General features: G+C 32.8%; 1 protein-coding gene across 1 annotated transcript in view; it reads left to right on the top strand.

Annotated features, from left to right (window-relative positions):
• Window positions 1-2,140: 2,140 nt before the first annotated feature.
• LOC108911279 (ATP-binding cassette sub-family A member 3-like) overlaps window positions 2,141-18,791 on the top strand; it is a 38,293-nt gene continuing 21,642 nt past the window's right edge. The window contains exons 1-9 of the mRNA XM_023454456.1: window positions 2,141-2,144; window positions 5,385-5,625; window positions 9,807-10,037; window positions 10,092-10,102; window positions 12,803-13,068; window positions 14,242-14,485; window positions 14,537-14,716; window positions 14,910-15,119; window positions 18,117-18,571. Of these exons, the coding sequence (XP_023310224.1) occupies window positions 2,141-2,144; window positions 5,385-5,625; window positions 9,807-10,037; window positions 10,092-10,102; window positions 12,803-13,068; window positions 14,242-14,485; window positions 14,537-14,716; window positions 14,910-15,119; window positions 18,117-18,571 (1,842 nt within the window). The remainder of the gene's footprint in view (window positions 2,145-5,384; window positions 5,626-9,806; window positions 10,038-10,091; window positions 10,103-12,802; window positions 13,069-14,241; window positions 14,486-14,536; window positions 14,717-14,909; window positions 15,120-18,116; window positions 18,572-18,791) is intronic.

The raw sequence follows: 18,791 nt of genomic DNA, 5'->3' as shown, positions 1-18,791 counted from the left end.
TTATTTGCTTCAGCTTTTTTATTTCATTTCTGACTTTTTTGTAAACTGATAGACACATCAATAACAATTAGGTAATGCGGTCATGTGTAGTAGATGAAAAACTTATTAGTGGTGGGCATTTGTGTAGAAATTACTACGCGTAAGTTGGTTTGTCATCTTTTCGTTTGTAACCAATAATTCTGTCAAATCTCAACCGATTTCTAAAAACGGTACGTCACTGTATTCGTAATGAAAAGGGCTTTAAAATGATGTGCCACAAGTGGGGTAGTTGCATTTGAAATTTTTAAGTTGGGGTTGCTAGGCATTAGGGCGATGAACATATCGAGTTGGCTTGACTGTCAAAAAAGCTCCCCCAAGAACAAAAATCGACGGGTCTCGGCGAATTTTGAAATATTATTCGGTTTTCCAATTATAGGGGGGTCAAATTTTCGTTGGGATACCTTGTATATAACAAAGTTAAAATTCAAAATTTCTACGCCGATGATTTCGTAGAAATACAATTTTTAAGTCAATATGAAAAGTCGGAAAAACCCACTCAAATTATACATGTTTTTCTAACGAAATGGAAATTTTCTGCAATGATGTTTTCGACATGTTTATTAAAACATTGCATTTAAAATCTTATAACTAGGAAACGAATTCTATATTTTTTTGTGAAATAAGTAGTTCTAGGATGAAGTAGTAATAAAAGGTATTACGTTTTCACTGTTTAGCGATCTTGATTAGCTATCCAACTCAAGGTTGTGGTGGGATAATGATCACAGGGCTCTAAACATTGTTTGTATTTTATAGCCCTGAGGATGGTTTAAATAACACAGAAACGTTGGCAATAATTTAAAATATAGTGTTCGTTTACTTAGATATTTATTTCATTTTTATCATGAGTTAAAAAAGTGAACCTTTGGTCATGTAAGAAACGACATGAAAATATTTCAAATAAGTTTACAATTTGTAGTTGCTAAATACAGGGATGGCCAGAAGTACGGAATAAAATTCATATCCTTTGAATAAGTTATTTTTTTTTAAACGCCGAAACACGTTCACTGATTTTGATTTTTTCCCATCTTTCGGTTATATAATAATTAATTATTCTTCAACCCCCTAACCCCCAGCTACCCCTACTTTTTTTTTCAAATGGAAACATAAGGCATGAGGGGGCTCGTTGAAAAGCTTATAGAAAACCGAATCCAGCCATACCAAATAAACAAGTTTTATTTTTTCAATAGCAAGGTTTTTAGGGTTGTATAAAACACCTACTTAACAAGTGAAATAAAATTATCTTCCATGAATTTGAACAGAATAACATAAAGAATTTGAAACTGTACCTATCACTGCTAACGCAAAAAAGATATATTTTTTATATTGTGTTTTTTGTTACCACTTACTTGCCAGGCTTTCTGGTTAATTTTTCGCTTTAGTTGTAAATTGGAGTTCGAAACGTTACTATTATGTCAAAATCAAGTTATTTACTAAATTGCAATGGTAGTGTCGGAAAGGCAACGCATTGAAATCTTATTGAAATCGAAATCACCGGAGGCTCATTATTATCTGACTGATCCATTAAAACAGCATGATGCGACGTACTGCTAGAAGCTGGAGTTGAAGTGTCATTGTGAAGAATCCTGTTGACTATTTCATTTTTGCTACTTAAACTGTCAGCAACATAACTTTCTGCAATTGTGGCGGATTTCCACCCACCATGTCTCTTGATTGCTAATACATCAACTCTCGTATTGGCCAGTAACGTTGCCGATGTTCTTCGGAATGTATGTATATGTTTCAGGATGTTCTAGTTTCAAAAACTGCAATCTTATTAGGAATCATAGAAAGGATATTCTTGCCGACTGGTTGGTTGTAACATCTACCTGCTTGATAGCGCATAAAAACGCTTGAAATTTCAGTTTCAATTTCCAATCTAATTTCTTGAGAATTTCTAGGTGAGAAACAGAACCCAGACGAGAAGTAATTGTAAATTGACGTTGTCCAAAGTAAGTTTGAATAACTCATCAAAACGGCATGCTCCTGCAATGCCTAAGACCGTCACTACCTTCATTAGCAAATATGTGTTATTGGGTGCCTGAACGAGAAAATCATAAGGCTTTTTTTCGCGAGTGAAGTTGTATGTTGTGGTATGTGTAGTATGAGTGAGTGAAGAGATTTAAACTATCATATGACAACTAAGATCAAAAGAGATGGAAATAGTGACTACAAGTCAGATATTCACCAATATTCAGTCGCGAAAAAAGCCTATTGACTTGTTGTTATCTTGTAAAAAGGTTTGACTTTTTAGGTGTATAGCCGTCATTCTTAAGTTTCAAACGTGTTCTCAGCTTGGGGTATTTTAATCTATCCACGTTCTCCTCTATGAAAATAGTCGACTTAATCATTGAGTATTCACGCCACAAACTCGCCGATGACTTTAAAGTTTTTGACTTCTCCATGTAATATGCTAGCAATGACATTTCAGAAACACCAGTATTTTTGTTCTGAATTGATTAAGAAATGTCAAAAAATACAACCTAATCCTTATTTCATGAACCATCTCGGACTCTATTGCCAGCCCATGCTTCGCTCATGCACAGACTGGTAAATGATACTTACCTACTTTATGGTGTAAATAATAACTATTGTGGTATAATCAAATTGATAAGTTCCTAAATATTTCTTATCTTCTTCTTCTAACCCAATTTTTATACTTATCTACTAGTAAGTAAACAACCCTTATTCTTATTCTTCTTTATTTTCTTGTAACTATTTATTTTTTAAGTGTACCAGACGTCGTCGCTGCTATGAGTAATTATCTTTTAATCAAGTATGACGTCTTATTTACATAACTGACAAAATTTGACATCCGTGTCTATCATGCGTGAAATATCCTATTAGTTTATATTTTATACATTCGTGCTGCATCTGTTTTGATTTTTTAAATTAATATTCTATTTGAGAAGCTACTTCTTTAAAGGTAAGCAACTTGTTTGTAACAGAAACAAATTTGTTTTTATAGCAGGAAATGCATGTTTCACACACGTAGCTCACAATTTATTACATCTTTATCAATAAATAGATTTGTAGGTATATTGAAATATAATTAGGTTAAAATCGAATAACAATTTTTTTTAGCTTTTACTTAATAAACAATAAACATAACCAGCAAAACAAAACCTCCCAGGAAGCTAACTATTTTTGTTGTGGCCTTCAGTGCTGCAGCTCTGGTGACTATAAAGGTAAGGATCCTCTACTTTTTTTTTTCACATACCGGGATACAGGTTCCCCACCGAAAATGGCCATATTTTTAAAATTCTTCACGTACACTTCATTAAGTCAACTATTGGAGGGCAAAATACTAATCTGACAGGTTGACAGGTGACAGCACAGAGGACGGTATCAGAAGTTGCAGAAAACGACACTCAAATACATATCTGCAATTTAATTGCCGGTAAACGACGATATGTCTGTCCCTTTCTCATTCATCATACACAATTAATAACCACTGTCGGAACTAGCATCAACCGCACAACACATGAAGGTGATTGCTTGTCTTTTTCTATTCTCTACTCCACGTTAATTGATTATTATTGATTGTTTATGTTAGGCTACCTGTACATGCCCAACTAGCAATTTGATACTTTATTTTCGAGACAAATCTTATAAAACAGCATAAGTCTCAAAAACATTGTAAGAATATTTATACAGCAACTATACAACAAAAATTGTCACAGTATTATAAAGCACTTTAGTCACCGTGGAGGTTTTGTAAGGCCTGTTGGAAACAATTAAAAAATAGTCATATAAATGTTTATACAGGTCTTATATAAATATACCCATACCTTCATAAAATAGTTATTTAATGGTTTTATAACTGGCCATAAAGCAGATTATATTGTTCTATAAAGCTTTTTCTGAAAGTCAATACTTTTCAACTTATTCGCGAGTGAATGTGTAAATTTTTTAACCAAAAAAAAAAACACTTTTTTCAGACGGTTTTTCGCGAATAACTCAAAAAGTAAGTATTAAGCGGAGTAATAGCTTGTTGAAAGTTGATTTTTATTCGTCAACACCAAAATTGAAAGTTTGAACATGAAATAACCAAAACCCAATGTATTTTTCAGGGAATACTCAGAACCTTTCTTAAAGTGCTTGAAAAAACCTTTATTATTATTTTTTATAAAAGTCCCTAGCATCAAACCTAAGCGAGTTATGACGAAAATAAAGTTGGTCCGTATTTTTTTCGGCGAAAAAACGTGTAAATCGCCCCCTAATTACCACCCCAATTGAAAATAATCGTTACCGCTTTACAATTTACTTTATTTATGTACTTGTAATATGCTCTAGAAGTTTGACCGATTTAAAATGCTTAGTTTTGAAAAAAGTTGAACTTGAAGTGAAAAGAGTTTTTTTGTGTTTTTGGAATAGATTGTCTTTTCTTCAAAATAACTCAAAAACCATTAATGATACGCAAAATTTTGTAGAGTACAAAATTGTAGGATTTGCTTTTGGGAAATTTTTGTTTTTTTTTCTGTAGGATAAAAATTAAGTGATATGACCGTTTGAATATGTTCGTAAATAGCAACTTGTTCAAACCCTTTTAGCTCAAACCCTTACAAAAATAAGGGCTGAAAGAAAATTTAACTTGTTGATTATTTATGTTATTTGCAACAAAAAAAAATTGTTATAAAAATAAAAAAATTTAAATGCATATAAAAATAACATTCTTATTTTTCCCTATTTTTGATTGCAAATTTTAATCAGTAGGATTTTTTTAAGGTTTGAAAATAAATAAATACATTATATTTTAAATAATAAAAAGATATATATTATATTGTTCGATTTTTTTGAAGGGGTGATTTTTATAAGAGTTGAAACTTATAAATAAATAATAAAAAATTAAAACAGTAAAGATTAATTTAATATCACTATATGATTAAAGTTGCTGAATAATATTTTTCAACATTATTTTTTAATTATTACTGTCATAGGGGACGGTTTTTAGGGACTGGCAATTTTCAATTTATCATAATTACTTATTTAAATATGATTTCAACCTTTTACACGCTCGAATCTACATTTCTATAATTATGTTCGAATATGGGTAGTTTTAACACCTAAAAAATAAAAAGCAACCCCCGGCACAGGGGGGGTTACTTTGAAGTAGAGAGTAAGTAGAACCTAAATCCAAATTTTGGTGCAAATCGGTGCTCTAAGGGAAAATTATGCAGTAACGCCGTATTTTACCTTCAATGACTGGACTATAAGCTAAAAAACTTTTTCACTGTTGCAAAACCATAATAATTCTTAATCAAAACAAATATTAAACTTTCTCCTAAAATTAAGAACAAAATTTTACATTTTAAAGTGGCTTTTTTATTCAATTATTTTTGTTCTAGCGAAAATGCCAGACCAGCTCGGCAAATTCTTGTTACTTTTGTGGAAGAATTGGGTCTTGCAGTACCGCAGACCTCTTCAAACAATTTTCGAAATCCTAAGCCCCGTTGTGTTTTCTGTGGTGATAGTAGTCATCAGAAGCCTGGTGGATCCAAAGAAACACCCGGCTGTAGCCTATCCGCAGTTTTGCACCTTCCCAGAAGATTTTGAGTTTAAGAAGCAATTATGCAGTGAAACGGAAGGGTGAGACACAGCAAAAATTTTTGTTTTTCACACACCTTCAGAAATACATCTTTTAGAAGACAAATAACCCGCATAGCTTTCACTTGCAAGATAAAACACCCAAAGAGAATACTGTTGATACGGGATATGTTTCTGATAAACTTTTGATTCATCTCCCGTTGCTGTAAAAGCCAATCACAAATCTGAACTCTGTTGGGATGGTTCCTAAGACTGTGACCTTTGAACCTTGTATATGAAATTGATACTACTGATTATCCCGCAGTGTTGTGCAAATTATTTTTTGGCCTAGTTCAATTTAGCGTACAATTCGTCAGTTTTTTAAAGTTAACGTTGGTTTTATTAGACAAGTTTTTGCTTTTCAAGAAACTGCAGTAACATAATGTATACACAAGTATTATTATTATTAACGGATAAAGTGCTTAGCATTGCTTTTGACATCGTAGATATTCAGATTTCGACCCACTTGATTTTTATTAATGTTATTAGTGGAGTCAAGATAGCTTAAAATTAAGCTTTATTTCGAAATAATTATGGGAAGCATGGATTTTCCTAAAACCTTTTGAAATTACTTTGAGATAAGTATTAGAAAAAAGTTATAAACTTATTTTTGTACGCTAATTATTTTTTAATTATTTAAACAATAATAAATAGTTTTTTTGAGAACATTTAAAATAATTCAATGAATTTTAAATCGAAATCTTTCAAATTGACAATATAGGGGCTTTCGATGTCGCTGAATAAGAATATGAAGTCGGGAATTGAAAATTCAAAATGGCTGATCCAATATGGCCGACTCTTTTAAACAATTTATTTAACAATTATCGATTTTAAATCAAACTCGCTCATATTTGTAATATAGAGGTTCGAAAAACGAAAATTATAAATAGCTAAAGAGGTTTTATTTAAAACATGTTTTATTTTTTAAAAAACAAATTTATTACAAAATAATTAATTTTTAAATCTCATCGAGTTCTTGCTCTTCTTCAAAAATAACTGGTGATTTAAGGCAATCAATGCTTTCCCTGCTTTCCTTTAAATACAAAATTACAAAATCAAAATCAACGTCCCCTATTATTTATTTATTCATTAACTATTTTAAAAACGGATCAATATTCATATATAAATATTAAACTCATACATTTACAGGTGTAACATAAAAGAAAATGAATATAAATATCTTAAATGCAAACTGAAGATTATTTGTAATATTAAGTAATAATATTATATTAAAGAATTACAAGTGTACGAGAGTATAACCTCAAAATGGACAAAATATGTGAATAATACACTTTTTAACACACTGATAACTGCAGCTTACTCGAAAACATAAAAATCATATTCTTATACCATTTATAATAATAATTATTTAATTCTTATAAACGAAAAACGCTTTTAAAATAAATAAAACTGTAAGTAACAAAACCGTTGGATTGCTCACTCAAAACCCTGAAACTTTTGTCTTATTCATTTTTTTTTGTTTGAGCAGTATTTTCTGATAGAGGGGTAGTTCCTAACTTTTTGAACACCCTGTATATATTAGACTCATATCTGTGTCTACATCAATAATAGAACTTATATTCACAATTTCAGATACAGAATATATGTTTCAAAAATGAATATTAAACCAATTTATCAAAAAACGTTATTTTTCCTGTTATAACAATTTTCCACTTATTACTATAAATAAAAAAATTATTTTTCGCTGGATTTACTTTTTTTAAGGTCTTAATTTTGTACATTATTAAACTTTATTTACAATAAATTTCATGGATTTTTCATGAAATATTTTTATTTTTTGTTATTTTTTATTTTTTCAACTATTATTTCAATTTTTTAAGAAAAATAAAATGCACCATCTTAAAGAAGAGATTTTAAGCTTTAAAAAGTGCTCTCATAAAGTTTGAATATCACATTTACAACTATAGTTTTTGATCTATAAAGTATGGCCTAAAAAGTCAAATTTGTGATATTTTTAAATTATTGAATATGTTGGGCTCAATATTTTTCAAATTAAATTTTTAAGATTTTTTTCATATCGCTCACTGTTTCAATCGTCATTTGAAGAGTAATCTATGAATGTTACAGATATTTATTTTAAAAATTAAAATAATGACAGCTATTTTATTATTGAACAAAATTATAGAATGACGTAAATTTGTATACGTACTATACATATACAGGGTGTTAGTAAATAAGTGCGACAAATTTCAGGGGGTGATTCGTTTTCCGAGATACGGGGTGTCAAAGTTTTTCTTAAAAACTGACGAGTTCATTTATTGCTCTGGGTTTTAAGAGGTAGTTATTGCGCATTTTTTGACATGCAATTAAGAATTTTATGTTCATCATTGGCGCGCGTACGGGTAATAATCTCAATATTTTTAAAGAAAAAAATTGTACACCACTGAGATATTACAAATCATTTTTGAATTCCTCGTTCAATTTGTGACAAAAAATCTCTCTTGACTTTTCTTCGTATGGGGCGCCGTTTTGATGCAAAAAAATAAAACATCTTAACGCGTATTTTTTATTTCTTTAATACATTATCAAGAACTATCTAATACAATAACATTATATAACTCACCAAATTTCATTTGCACATCTCGACCGGTTTCAGAGCAGTAAATTAAATCGTCAGTTTTTAAGAAAAACTTTGACACCCCGTATCTCGGAAAACGAATCATTTGCGGACATACGTTTATAAGCAAACTGCCATTATTTTCTCATGTAGAATCATCCCCTGAAATTTGTCGCACTTATTTACTAACACCCTGTATACATATTTTTTCTCAAGTTTAAAGACATAAAATTTTGATAGCCGGATGACTCTTCTTTCATTTAAATTTTTGTGAGGTCGATTTGAACAATTAGATCCAAAGTTATAACAAATTTAGTGTAGCGCGCTCGGGGCCGCGCTCTCTTCGAGAGCTATACTTGGAGGCCACCCGTCTCATTTTTCGTACGTTAGAAAAAAAATTCTACAGCCTTCAACTCGCATTTTAGAAAAAAATTTTTAACATTGTTTATGTAAAATTTCCTGTTCTTTCGAATGGCGCAGTTATTTTATTAAAAAATTAATATTTTTTATATATTTTGCAAAAACTGTAATTTTGCAACTAATTTGTTAAATAAAAAATTTAGCGTACACTCTACAGTTGGTAACTATTTATATATTGTTTCTGGCAACTTTACAAAGCGAAAAATAAAATAAAATGTTCTCTTTTCCAGTAATTTTCGCGAAGTCAAAATCTATCTTGACTCCACTAATATGAAACAGTTCATTGAAGTGGAATAAAACAAGAGAATTGTTACAAAAAATTAATAATTTTAAATATTCATCCATATACAAATGGTCTAGCGGTCTGTGCTGATATGTATTAACTCCCATGGTCGCCGCCAGTTACAGACTTAGACTCTGTCCACTCCCACAGAGCCTAGATCTAGAGCAACAAAGACATCAAAGATTGTTAACTTAGGCTAAGAAAGTGTGAGACTGTAACTGGTGGGAACATAGCCTTAGATAGCATAATGACTTTTTTATGTCTTTTAGAAATTATAAGCAAGTTGGAGCAGAATATTACAGGTGAGTATTATTTTTTGTATATTTATTTATATTTAATCTGCATTATATAGAACGATTTAGGGGACCGTCTAGCCGGGTGTCTTGGCCGATGAATTTCGATCGGCCGAGGTAAGCATCACGGACGTAGGCTGGAACTTGGATGGGTAACCTAAGGCAGGCTCGGGATGTGGCTGTGGCAGCCTACCAGAGACCTGGGTCGCTCAACACCTTCCACCTGCGTGTGGTCTCCGATAAAATGGTAATGAGAATAGAGCAATAAATCTCTGTAACTCAATACCATGCTATCATACATAAAAAATTGTACGAGACTTTGCCACCAAGCCACCCGTGTAGTAATAGATGGTTTGAAGAAAAATAGGTACTCAAGTACTCGAGTAATGAAAGGGGGGTATACAAGAGGCCAATTATGACCTTGAAGGAGAAGGTCAAGGTCGAATACAAGGTCCATTGAATAGCCAGGGAAAAATCCTAAAACTTTTGTATTTATCATTTTTCAAGAAAATGCACTCCTGACGAGTTATTCAGGGGTTTCCATATTTTTGTGCCACCCTGTATATTTTTTTCTGTTGTATGATATTATATACGTACAACTTGTTTTCAGTTATTTTAACCTGTTATACTCACCAAGAGGTGTCGTCGTGGACAAAGTCATGGAGGCCCTCCGTGATACTAATACATTCGAAGATGTTATGGGAATAGAGGATTCTGCGAAGCTCGAAAAATATTTTATTGACGAATCTACTTATTACATCTTTGCTGCTATACAATTCGACGATACTTATAAAAGTCTTACCGACTTTAGCGCAATAAAAAATTTCAAAATCACTCTAAGGTAAGCCTTACAAAATTTTCATGAATGTAAATTTTAATATAAATTTCATAACAGTTATTTACAAGGTATATGTTGTCAAAATAATTTCTAGAAGCTAAACCAGTGTGAGAATTTTTGTGGGTATAATTCAGTGCTGATCGGGGTATTAGTCCGCGGAGTAGTTGTTTTCCGCAATATCACAAATCAAAAATTGTTTCGCCTAGTGACAACACACTTCTTCCTTTCACAAATACCTGCGAAATAGCAGGTTGCTTTCTGCAAGTCTGGCTGTAGTAACGGCCCAGGCACTGAGTATCAACGATCTCATATCTTATACAAGGTGTTAACGAAATAAGTACTCAAAATTGGAGAGTATGTAAAACATGTTGAAATATGTATCATAAAAACCTTAGTATAGTTTTTGTCAGTGGCGGCCCCTAAGGGAGATACAACCCCTTGGAGGGGTAACTCAGGAAAACAGTTTTTATTTCATAACTGCAAAACGGTTTGATATTTAAATCTCGGAAGTATTTATATGCTTAATAATCGGTATAATATACAAATCAAAATTTGTACAGAGGCCTAAGAAAATGCGGGATCATTCTACTTTCTGAACCGAAAATATGAAAATTTATAATATTTTGCTTAAAAAAGGTCTCTTATTAGATTTTAATAGCTTTAGCCGTTTTCTACTTAAATCATTACTTGTTAAAAAATTCCTACTGCAAAATAAATATGAGAAAATTACTATTTATGACACTTAACAGAGGTGTACAAGTATATTATGTCCATTACTAATTAGATTACCTACTCAATATTCCAATCTAATAAATTTGAATTTAGATACTGTAATAATTATAGAATAAACTAAATTATTATTTATTTTGGTTTGTATATTATGCCGATTATTAAAGCATATAAATAGTCGTACAACCCCAACATTTCGCGATTTAATATTAAACCATTTTAAAGTTATGCAATAAAAACTGTTTCCTGAGTTTTCTTCAAGGGGCTGTATCTCCCTTAGGGGCCGCCACTGACAAAAACTCTACTAAGGTTTTCATCATATTTCGACATGTTTTACATAGTCTCCAATTTTGAGTATTTATTTCGTTAACACGAAAAAAAAATTCATCTTGATCCTACATTAAGTACGAGGCAGCTGGCATCTGTGTCTGGGATCAATCGAACTAGCATACAAACAATTTTGAAGAAGAATACATTCCATCCATACAAAATACATTTAGTCTAGGAACTTCTTGAGGATGATTATGACCGCCGTTTGCAATCCACAGTTCCTTTTTAACATCTGTTTTTCTGATGAATGCAGTTTTTTCTTGAACGGGAGGATAAATCGTCACAATTGCCGCTATTGGTCCGATTCAAACCCAAGAGTTTTTCACGAGGTGCATACACAGCAACCGGAAAAATTAAATGTATGGGCTGGAATTTTTGGTAACCGGCTGGTGGGTCCTTTTTTTCTACCTGGTAATTTGACTGGCCAAATGTATTTGCAATTACTGGGAGACGCTATTGACCCTGCCTTGACTGATATTATTGAAAATGTTCCAGAGTATGATGAAGATCATTTGATTTTTCAACAGGACGGTGCTCCTCCGTATTATGAGTTAATTGTCCGTCAGTATTTGGACCAACGACGTTTTGTACGGAATTGGAGTGGGAGAAGATGCAGCATTGAGTGGCCTCCACGATCACCGGATTTATCGCCCCTTGATTTCTTTTTGTGGGGATACCTAAAAAGTAAAATCTATAAAACACAGCCAGCGTCGCTGGAAGATTTGCGTCAAAGGGGGTTGCATTAAAATAGGTCCTCTGCAACACCAAGGGAAGAAAATAAGGAGATAGAAAATGCAGTAGCTACCATAACTATTACTACTAAGAGATAATGAGCGGTCCTTAATGCAGAGACATATTGAAAACAATCGACCAGCTCGTATGATGAATGAAGCTAAGCTGTACAATTTATCTCTATTGATTACTGATTATTTAGCTGTTTTATTTTTGTTTTTAATGTGTTTGTTTAAGTAAAATACCCCTACCACTGACTGAATAATATTTATAATTTTTCACATAAGTTATGTTTACCTTGTTACATGAATAACAATACATTTGCTGTTCTTCATTTACAAAGTACAAAGTATCTTATTTTTGGTTATCAAATGCACTGAATAAAAGTGACTTTTTACTCAATGCTCAAACCATAATCGTCTAGATCTCGTCGTGTACACAGAGGCCTTGATATAACAAACTATGTTCTAACTTAGGGGAAAGATTGTTTCAAATTTCATTTTAAGGTTTTACGGAGAAATAAGATTTTATCTAGAACCAAACACAGAGGGCCTGTATTGGAAAACTAATCTTGTTTTTCCCTTGTCTCCATCATCTGGACCTCGACAACATGAAACCATTACTGGCGGTATACCTAGTAAGGCTCCATCATTATTAATACAACCCGTATGATATTTGTTAAGATAAAATTCCAAGAAGACCCATGCGTCACTTTCTTGGAATTAACCGCATTCGACCCCCGACGTTGAAAAGCATAGGCGGTAAATTGTTACAGTAGCTCCGGTAACAAAACTTTATTGGCTTGTTCTTTCCTTGGAATTATATCTCAACAAATACCGTACGGACCATAATTACGTATGGTTGGCTATCCGCACACAATGCGTATACCCACAGATGTGTGCAAGATTCGTATTGTACATAACAACACTATCTGTCTACAGTTCTTTTTAAACGTCCTGTGCATTCCTCTATTTTAGATTACCACGGTGAAGGATTTTTGTACGTTCAGCACATCCTGACCATGATTCTAATAGCCGTCAAGAACAACTTACCTCTACCCAAGATTGATTTTAGTCAAGTGCCGTTAATAAGTATGAGAAGGTATCCGCACCCGGAATGGTACGAGGACGCTCTACAAGTATATCTGCAAGTACTTCTGAGTCTATTGATTGTACTAAGCTTCATTTACCCTTGCATTAATATAGTTCGATCAATTACCACCGAAAAAGAGAAGCAACTTAAAGTAAGTAATTTTAGCTCTCTAATACACGGTGTTAATGATAAGTTTTGCCAAACTTTAATGGCGTATCAACTCTTGCCCCATAAAAATGGACACTTCCCTACGGGTGTTAAAAGTTTCAAATATTTATATGATATTTCCTGTAACTTCACTGGAAAAAAATATTTAGTGGTAACATTTGTGGGATGACATTTTTTTAGTTGGGATTATTTTTTCACGGATAACTTATTCCATAATACACTCCAGTGGCGTAGTTATTGGGGGAGTAGGGGACCTTTTTTGAAAAAAAAAATGAGTACCACAGAATTATTAATATGCAATATTTTTTATGAAATTTTGTATTGGCCCATTTTAAGGGGCGCTTAATTCACTGGCGTACTTAGATTTTGTCTACAAAAATCGCTAATATTGTTTCTTCAATTTTGACTCTCCAAAAATTATCTGGTAGGCCTTGGTTTTTGTATAAAAAGGATGACACTTGGTCCTAAAGTAAACTTTTATCTCCTCTACAATTACAAAAAGAGTTGGTCAAAATCGGCCTGTAAGTAAAAATTTTATGAGGGTTATTATTTTTTTTTTCGGCTATGATCATGAACATGATGTCTTTGGCGAAAAAAGAAAAAAATGATTACCAGCAAGCTGTAACTTTGCGTGCAGCTTAAGTTTGACGAGTCAATCATCAGCTTGCTGGTTGTCACCAACCATAATGTCACCAAATCGACATATTTGAAGTGGGAGACAAACTCAAAATACCAACATTTTTGTCGGGCATATTTTTTGGGGGGTTTAAAAAATATATATCTTTCATTTAAACTTAAAAAAAAGGGCTGGTCATAACATTCCATGTTTATGCCAGATTGACATGTTTTCCTGAAAATCACGGGAAAACTTACCACTGTTGACGCAAAGTTACAGCTTGCGGTAATCATTTTTTTCTTTGTACATGGGCCCGTAGACTATTATACCACTTAACTACTAAGAACGCGCGACAGTTGTCATTATTATTGTTTTAAAATACAAGTTATTGTTTATAAACATTCACAATTATAAAAACTCTTTATTTCTTTTCTTTCTCGAAAATGGTTCACAAATAATGGTAAGTCAATTCCCGGCGAGATATTCTGCGGTTTTAGCATTATCCGCTTTAAACTCTTTCCTCGAATTGTTATATTTCAGGAATCCATGAAAATAATGGGTCTACCCAACTGGTTGCACTGGACGGCTTGGTTTGTAAAATGTTTTATATTTCTGTTGTTATCATCGATACTAATTATAATTCTACTGAAATTGCAATGGATGCCCAAACAAGATGTCACAATATTCACCCATTCAGATCCGACGGTGTTAATATTATTCCTTATGTTTTACGTTTGCGCAACGATCACATTCTGTTTCGCCGTTAGTGTCATGTTTAATAAAGGTAATGCATGAATTCAAATACAAATTCATCCTAAAATGTTTTCCGTTACAGCTAATACTGCTGCGGCCGTAGCTGGTCTGGCCTGGTTTATTTCCTATATACCGTTCTTATTAACTAGGACGCAATTGAATGTTCTGGGACTGGGAAGTAAACTCTTGATGTGTTTATGTTCCAACACTGCCGTTGCTTACGGACTAAATATTATACTGTTGTACGAAAAAATTGAGGACGGTAATAAGACAATTTATTTTTTTATACCCTACGTTTTCTTAATATCGGTTTCCAAACTCAGGTGTCTATTTCATTTATTTCGATAGTAGTAGATCTGTCAAGAAATCGTAAACGATTTCAGAAAAGAATATACACACGAAATTTCCCGATTATTGAATATACATATACCTGGTTTTCATTCCAATTTTTTCAGGTGTCCAATGGAATACATTGTTTAAGTCGTTCAACCCTGATGATTCGTTATCACTGGGACTGATATGGATAATGTTAATTATTGACTCACTTATTTATATGTTTATCGCAATATATGTAGAGACAGTTTTTCCTGGGGAGTACGGGGTATCAAAACCGTGGTATTTCTTGTGTATGGCTGATTACTGGCGCTCATCAACTATTTATAAACGTGAGTATTAGTGAAAACGGCCAGTTTATGATCAGAGACATGGTATGGTCAGTGCAAGATGTTGTGCATTCAGTGCGCATTAGAAGCGGCATCCATAAACTGTAATTGCATATTTCTTATACATTTTCTAAGTCAGTTTGGTATTGGACACATCACACAACCCCTTCAAAAGAATTTCAAGTCAAAATTGAAAATGTTTGTGATTATTTAAAAAATAAACACCTACTTGTGTTCTTTCTTCCTGCACAATATTATTGTAAATTGGAAAATTATTCGAAAGATGGCGCTACTAGCCATAACTAGCATACTAGCCATAATAAATTGAAAAAAACGTCTAATAATTTTCTTTTGCATGTTCTTTAAAATTGAAATATTTTGAGAAACGACAGTTTTGAACGAAATGTGCGACATGACAAAAATGTTAATTAGCCTTACTACTACTAGCTACTTTAGGAAGTCATCAGATTAATTTTTTCACCAAAGTTATGGCTTTTATTACAATATTCTGCTCATACTACTTTGCAGTCAGCATCAGCAGAACTGACTTAAACCGCTATAAGTGGGAAATAACTGATTTTCGGAGCTAAGTACTACAGAGACTTTTTGTCAGTAACAAAAAAAAAAAACAATTTTAGCTAATTTGATCGAGCTCACATTTTCATAAAACAGTGCGGGGTCCTTTAGTTATTTACACCATAAAAGAGGTAAGTATTATTTACCAGGTGAGTCCGAGACTGGTAAATTGTACTTAACTGATGCGTGGTGTATAACATTTTATCTGCTCCCACAATTCTTTATGGTTCAAGAAATAAAGATTAGGAGTTATTTCTTAATCAATTCATTTCGACATTATTCGAAATCTTGCGAAGTCGCCTGGGTTGTTTGGATTTTGTTTATAACAAAGCTACATAAACATTTTGCTGGGGTTTCAGGTTTTTTTTGTACATTATAAACAAAAAAGTTCCTATGTACTATGCCTCTAAAATTTATAGTTTTAAAGTTATAAACAATTTAAGTTGCTAAAAATGCGAAATGACAATTTTCAACGGCCGCACAGTGTGATATTTCAGCAAACTAGGTGGAATTAATTCTTGCATGAAAAATTCACGAGCTTTTCTTGATTTTTATGTGTCATACTAATAAAATAAACGTCTGAGCATATCTTATGTATGTAATAGTATGCAAAAAAATATGAATCATGAATAATGAATGAATAATAATTACTCCATTTACGAATAACTAACTTATTTTACTTATAAACATATATTTCGTCAGTTTTAGTTACAGGTAAATTTTATGATGACATACTAAAGGACAGACTATTTTTACAATAAACAAGGTGTAGGTACTAAAATAAAAATTGCTTATTTAGTACAAAAAAGTCACGAAAACAGAATCACTTAATAATTAAAATTGCTACTGATTGGATAAATGTTCTTCTTGAGATGTATCCAGTTCAGGTGAAGCTTAATTTCAGTGTCCATGAATAATTCTTCTTGACTACATTATAAAAGATTTTGTAGTTTTTGTTTTTTGGCTTTATAACCCGACTCTTCAAAGCTTTTTTGAGGCCTACCAGGCCTACTACTCGAACTACCTTGTGAAGTTCCCGGTAAAGCTTGGATGACAATGTCTGGAAACGTAAGATTTCCTTGAAGCCACGACGCATTCGCAGTCAAAAATCGTTTTCGATGTCTTTCTGCTTTAGCCCATCTTTGCTCAATTTTTTGGCACAAACTTCTAATTGTTACTTTCAAAGTAACTACAACGTCATCCGGCAATGAGAAATCGGCCAATTCTCGCAAAAGATATGCAATTACGAAGTCAGTTCTTGTCGTCTTCGAATTTGCAACCCTTACGTCAAACATAGACTGGCGAGAAATTTGCGGAACCATTCTGAAAATCAGTAAAAAATGTAAGAATCCGCAGTTTTGCGCACAATCTGTTTTATGTATTGAGTAACACAAGAGACTAGCTTTCAATTAAATATAAGGTTATTGCGGTATAAAACAGTATACTATAGTATAATCCACTTCCAATTTGCTAATATAAATTTTTTTACATGTTAATTGCTTCCCTATGTTAAAAACGATTTACAGGCTCACGAAATTATATTTCAAAAAACTAAAACTTGTTAACATACCTTGATATATAGCAGATTACAGTAACCACACACAAATATTAGTACACCAAGCAGGTATAGTGCACTCATTCACTTAACACAAACAACTGATGAGAGTGTAACAATACAGTTTATATACAACCCAGGTAAAGAAAATTTATAACCACCCTTTTTAGGGTCCCAAGCCAATTCTAAGAAAACTAGATATGTCGTGACATAAGAGAGATGTTCTTCTATTGGAAAATGATGTGTTTTTAATTATGTGCGTTTTTCAAAAAATCAATTATTTCCACCTAGTTTGCTGAAATATCACACTGTGGGCCGCTTCAATAGCGCTTTATTAACAATTAAAAAACAAGGCTTTTAAAATAATGAGTCCCAAAAACTTTTCAGCATCTTGTAGGGGGATGTTTAAACTTTAATTTAGGTACCTGGCAACATCAAAAATTACAATTTTTAACCCGGAAATCGGCCGTTGAAAATCGACATTTTCGCATTTTTAGCAACTTAAATTGTTTATAACTTTAAAACTATAAATTTTAGAGGCATAGTGCATAGGAACTTTTTTGTTTATAATGTACAAAAAAACCTAAAAAGATTTTTTCCGTAGTGAAAAAACCTATGTTTACAATTTGTTTAAAAAAACTTTATTTAAACAAATGGGCACCAGATTTCCGGCCGCCATCATGTCGATTCATGTTAAGGAACATCTCACGAATCTGAATATGCAAAAAAATCGAGTCGGAAAATTTCTCCCACGAATGCGAGGTTTTCGCCTTGTCTAAATGTAATTATAGGAGTGGGAGTAGGTATATGGTTTACTACTTTTCTTAACTTTAACTACTAAACTAACTTTTATAGCAATATTTTTTTAGAGGATTCAGAGACTAGCTTTTTCGGAAACCCTGCCAACGTCGGAGAGTTCTTTGAACGTGAACCGTTTCATTTAAGAACCGGAATACAAATAACAAACCTTAGAAAAGTGTTTCGTAGAAAGGCCGCCGTTGAAGATTTATCCTTAAATTTGTACGAGGACCAAATAACCGTCTTGCTGGGACACAACGGTGCTGGAAAAACGACCACCATGTCCATGTTAACCGGGATGATAACACCCACCAGCGGCACTGCAAAAGTCAATGGATTCGACATTCGCACTGAAATGGATGGCGTAAGACAGAGTCTGGGGCTTTGTCCACAGCACAACATCATCTTCGATCAGCTGACTGTAGAGGAACATTTGTACTTTTTCAGTAAACTAAAGGGCCTTCATAAATCTGAAATTAAGGCAGAAATTGACAAGTATATTAAACTGTTGGAATTGGAAGACAAGGTAACGTAACAAGACGTTTAGTTATTTAATAATAACACGTCCCCACAAAAAAAAGTCTGTGGATCGGACTAGACCACTTATGTTTTCGAGGTCGCTGATTCGGAATCCGAGGTCCGTTTGACCTTTACAGGTCAGATTCAAGGTCATTTTAAGGTCAAATCGAGAAGAAGAGAATTCGGAGCAGTTGTCATCCTTTCCAGTATCCTTCATGGGAGCAGGT

This window comes from Anoplophora glabripennis, unplaced genomic scaffold, assembly GCF_000390285.2.
Source record: "Anoplophora glabripennis isolate ALB-LARVAE unplaced genomic scaffold, Agla_2.0 scaffold304, whole genome shotgun sequence".
NCBI lineage: Eukaryota > Metazoa > Arthropoda > Insecta > Coleoptera > Cerambycidae > Anoplophora > Anoplophora glabripennis.
The sequence above is the reverse complement of the archived record's forward strand: the minus strand, read 5'-3'. Positions and strand labels throughout refer to the sequence as shown.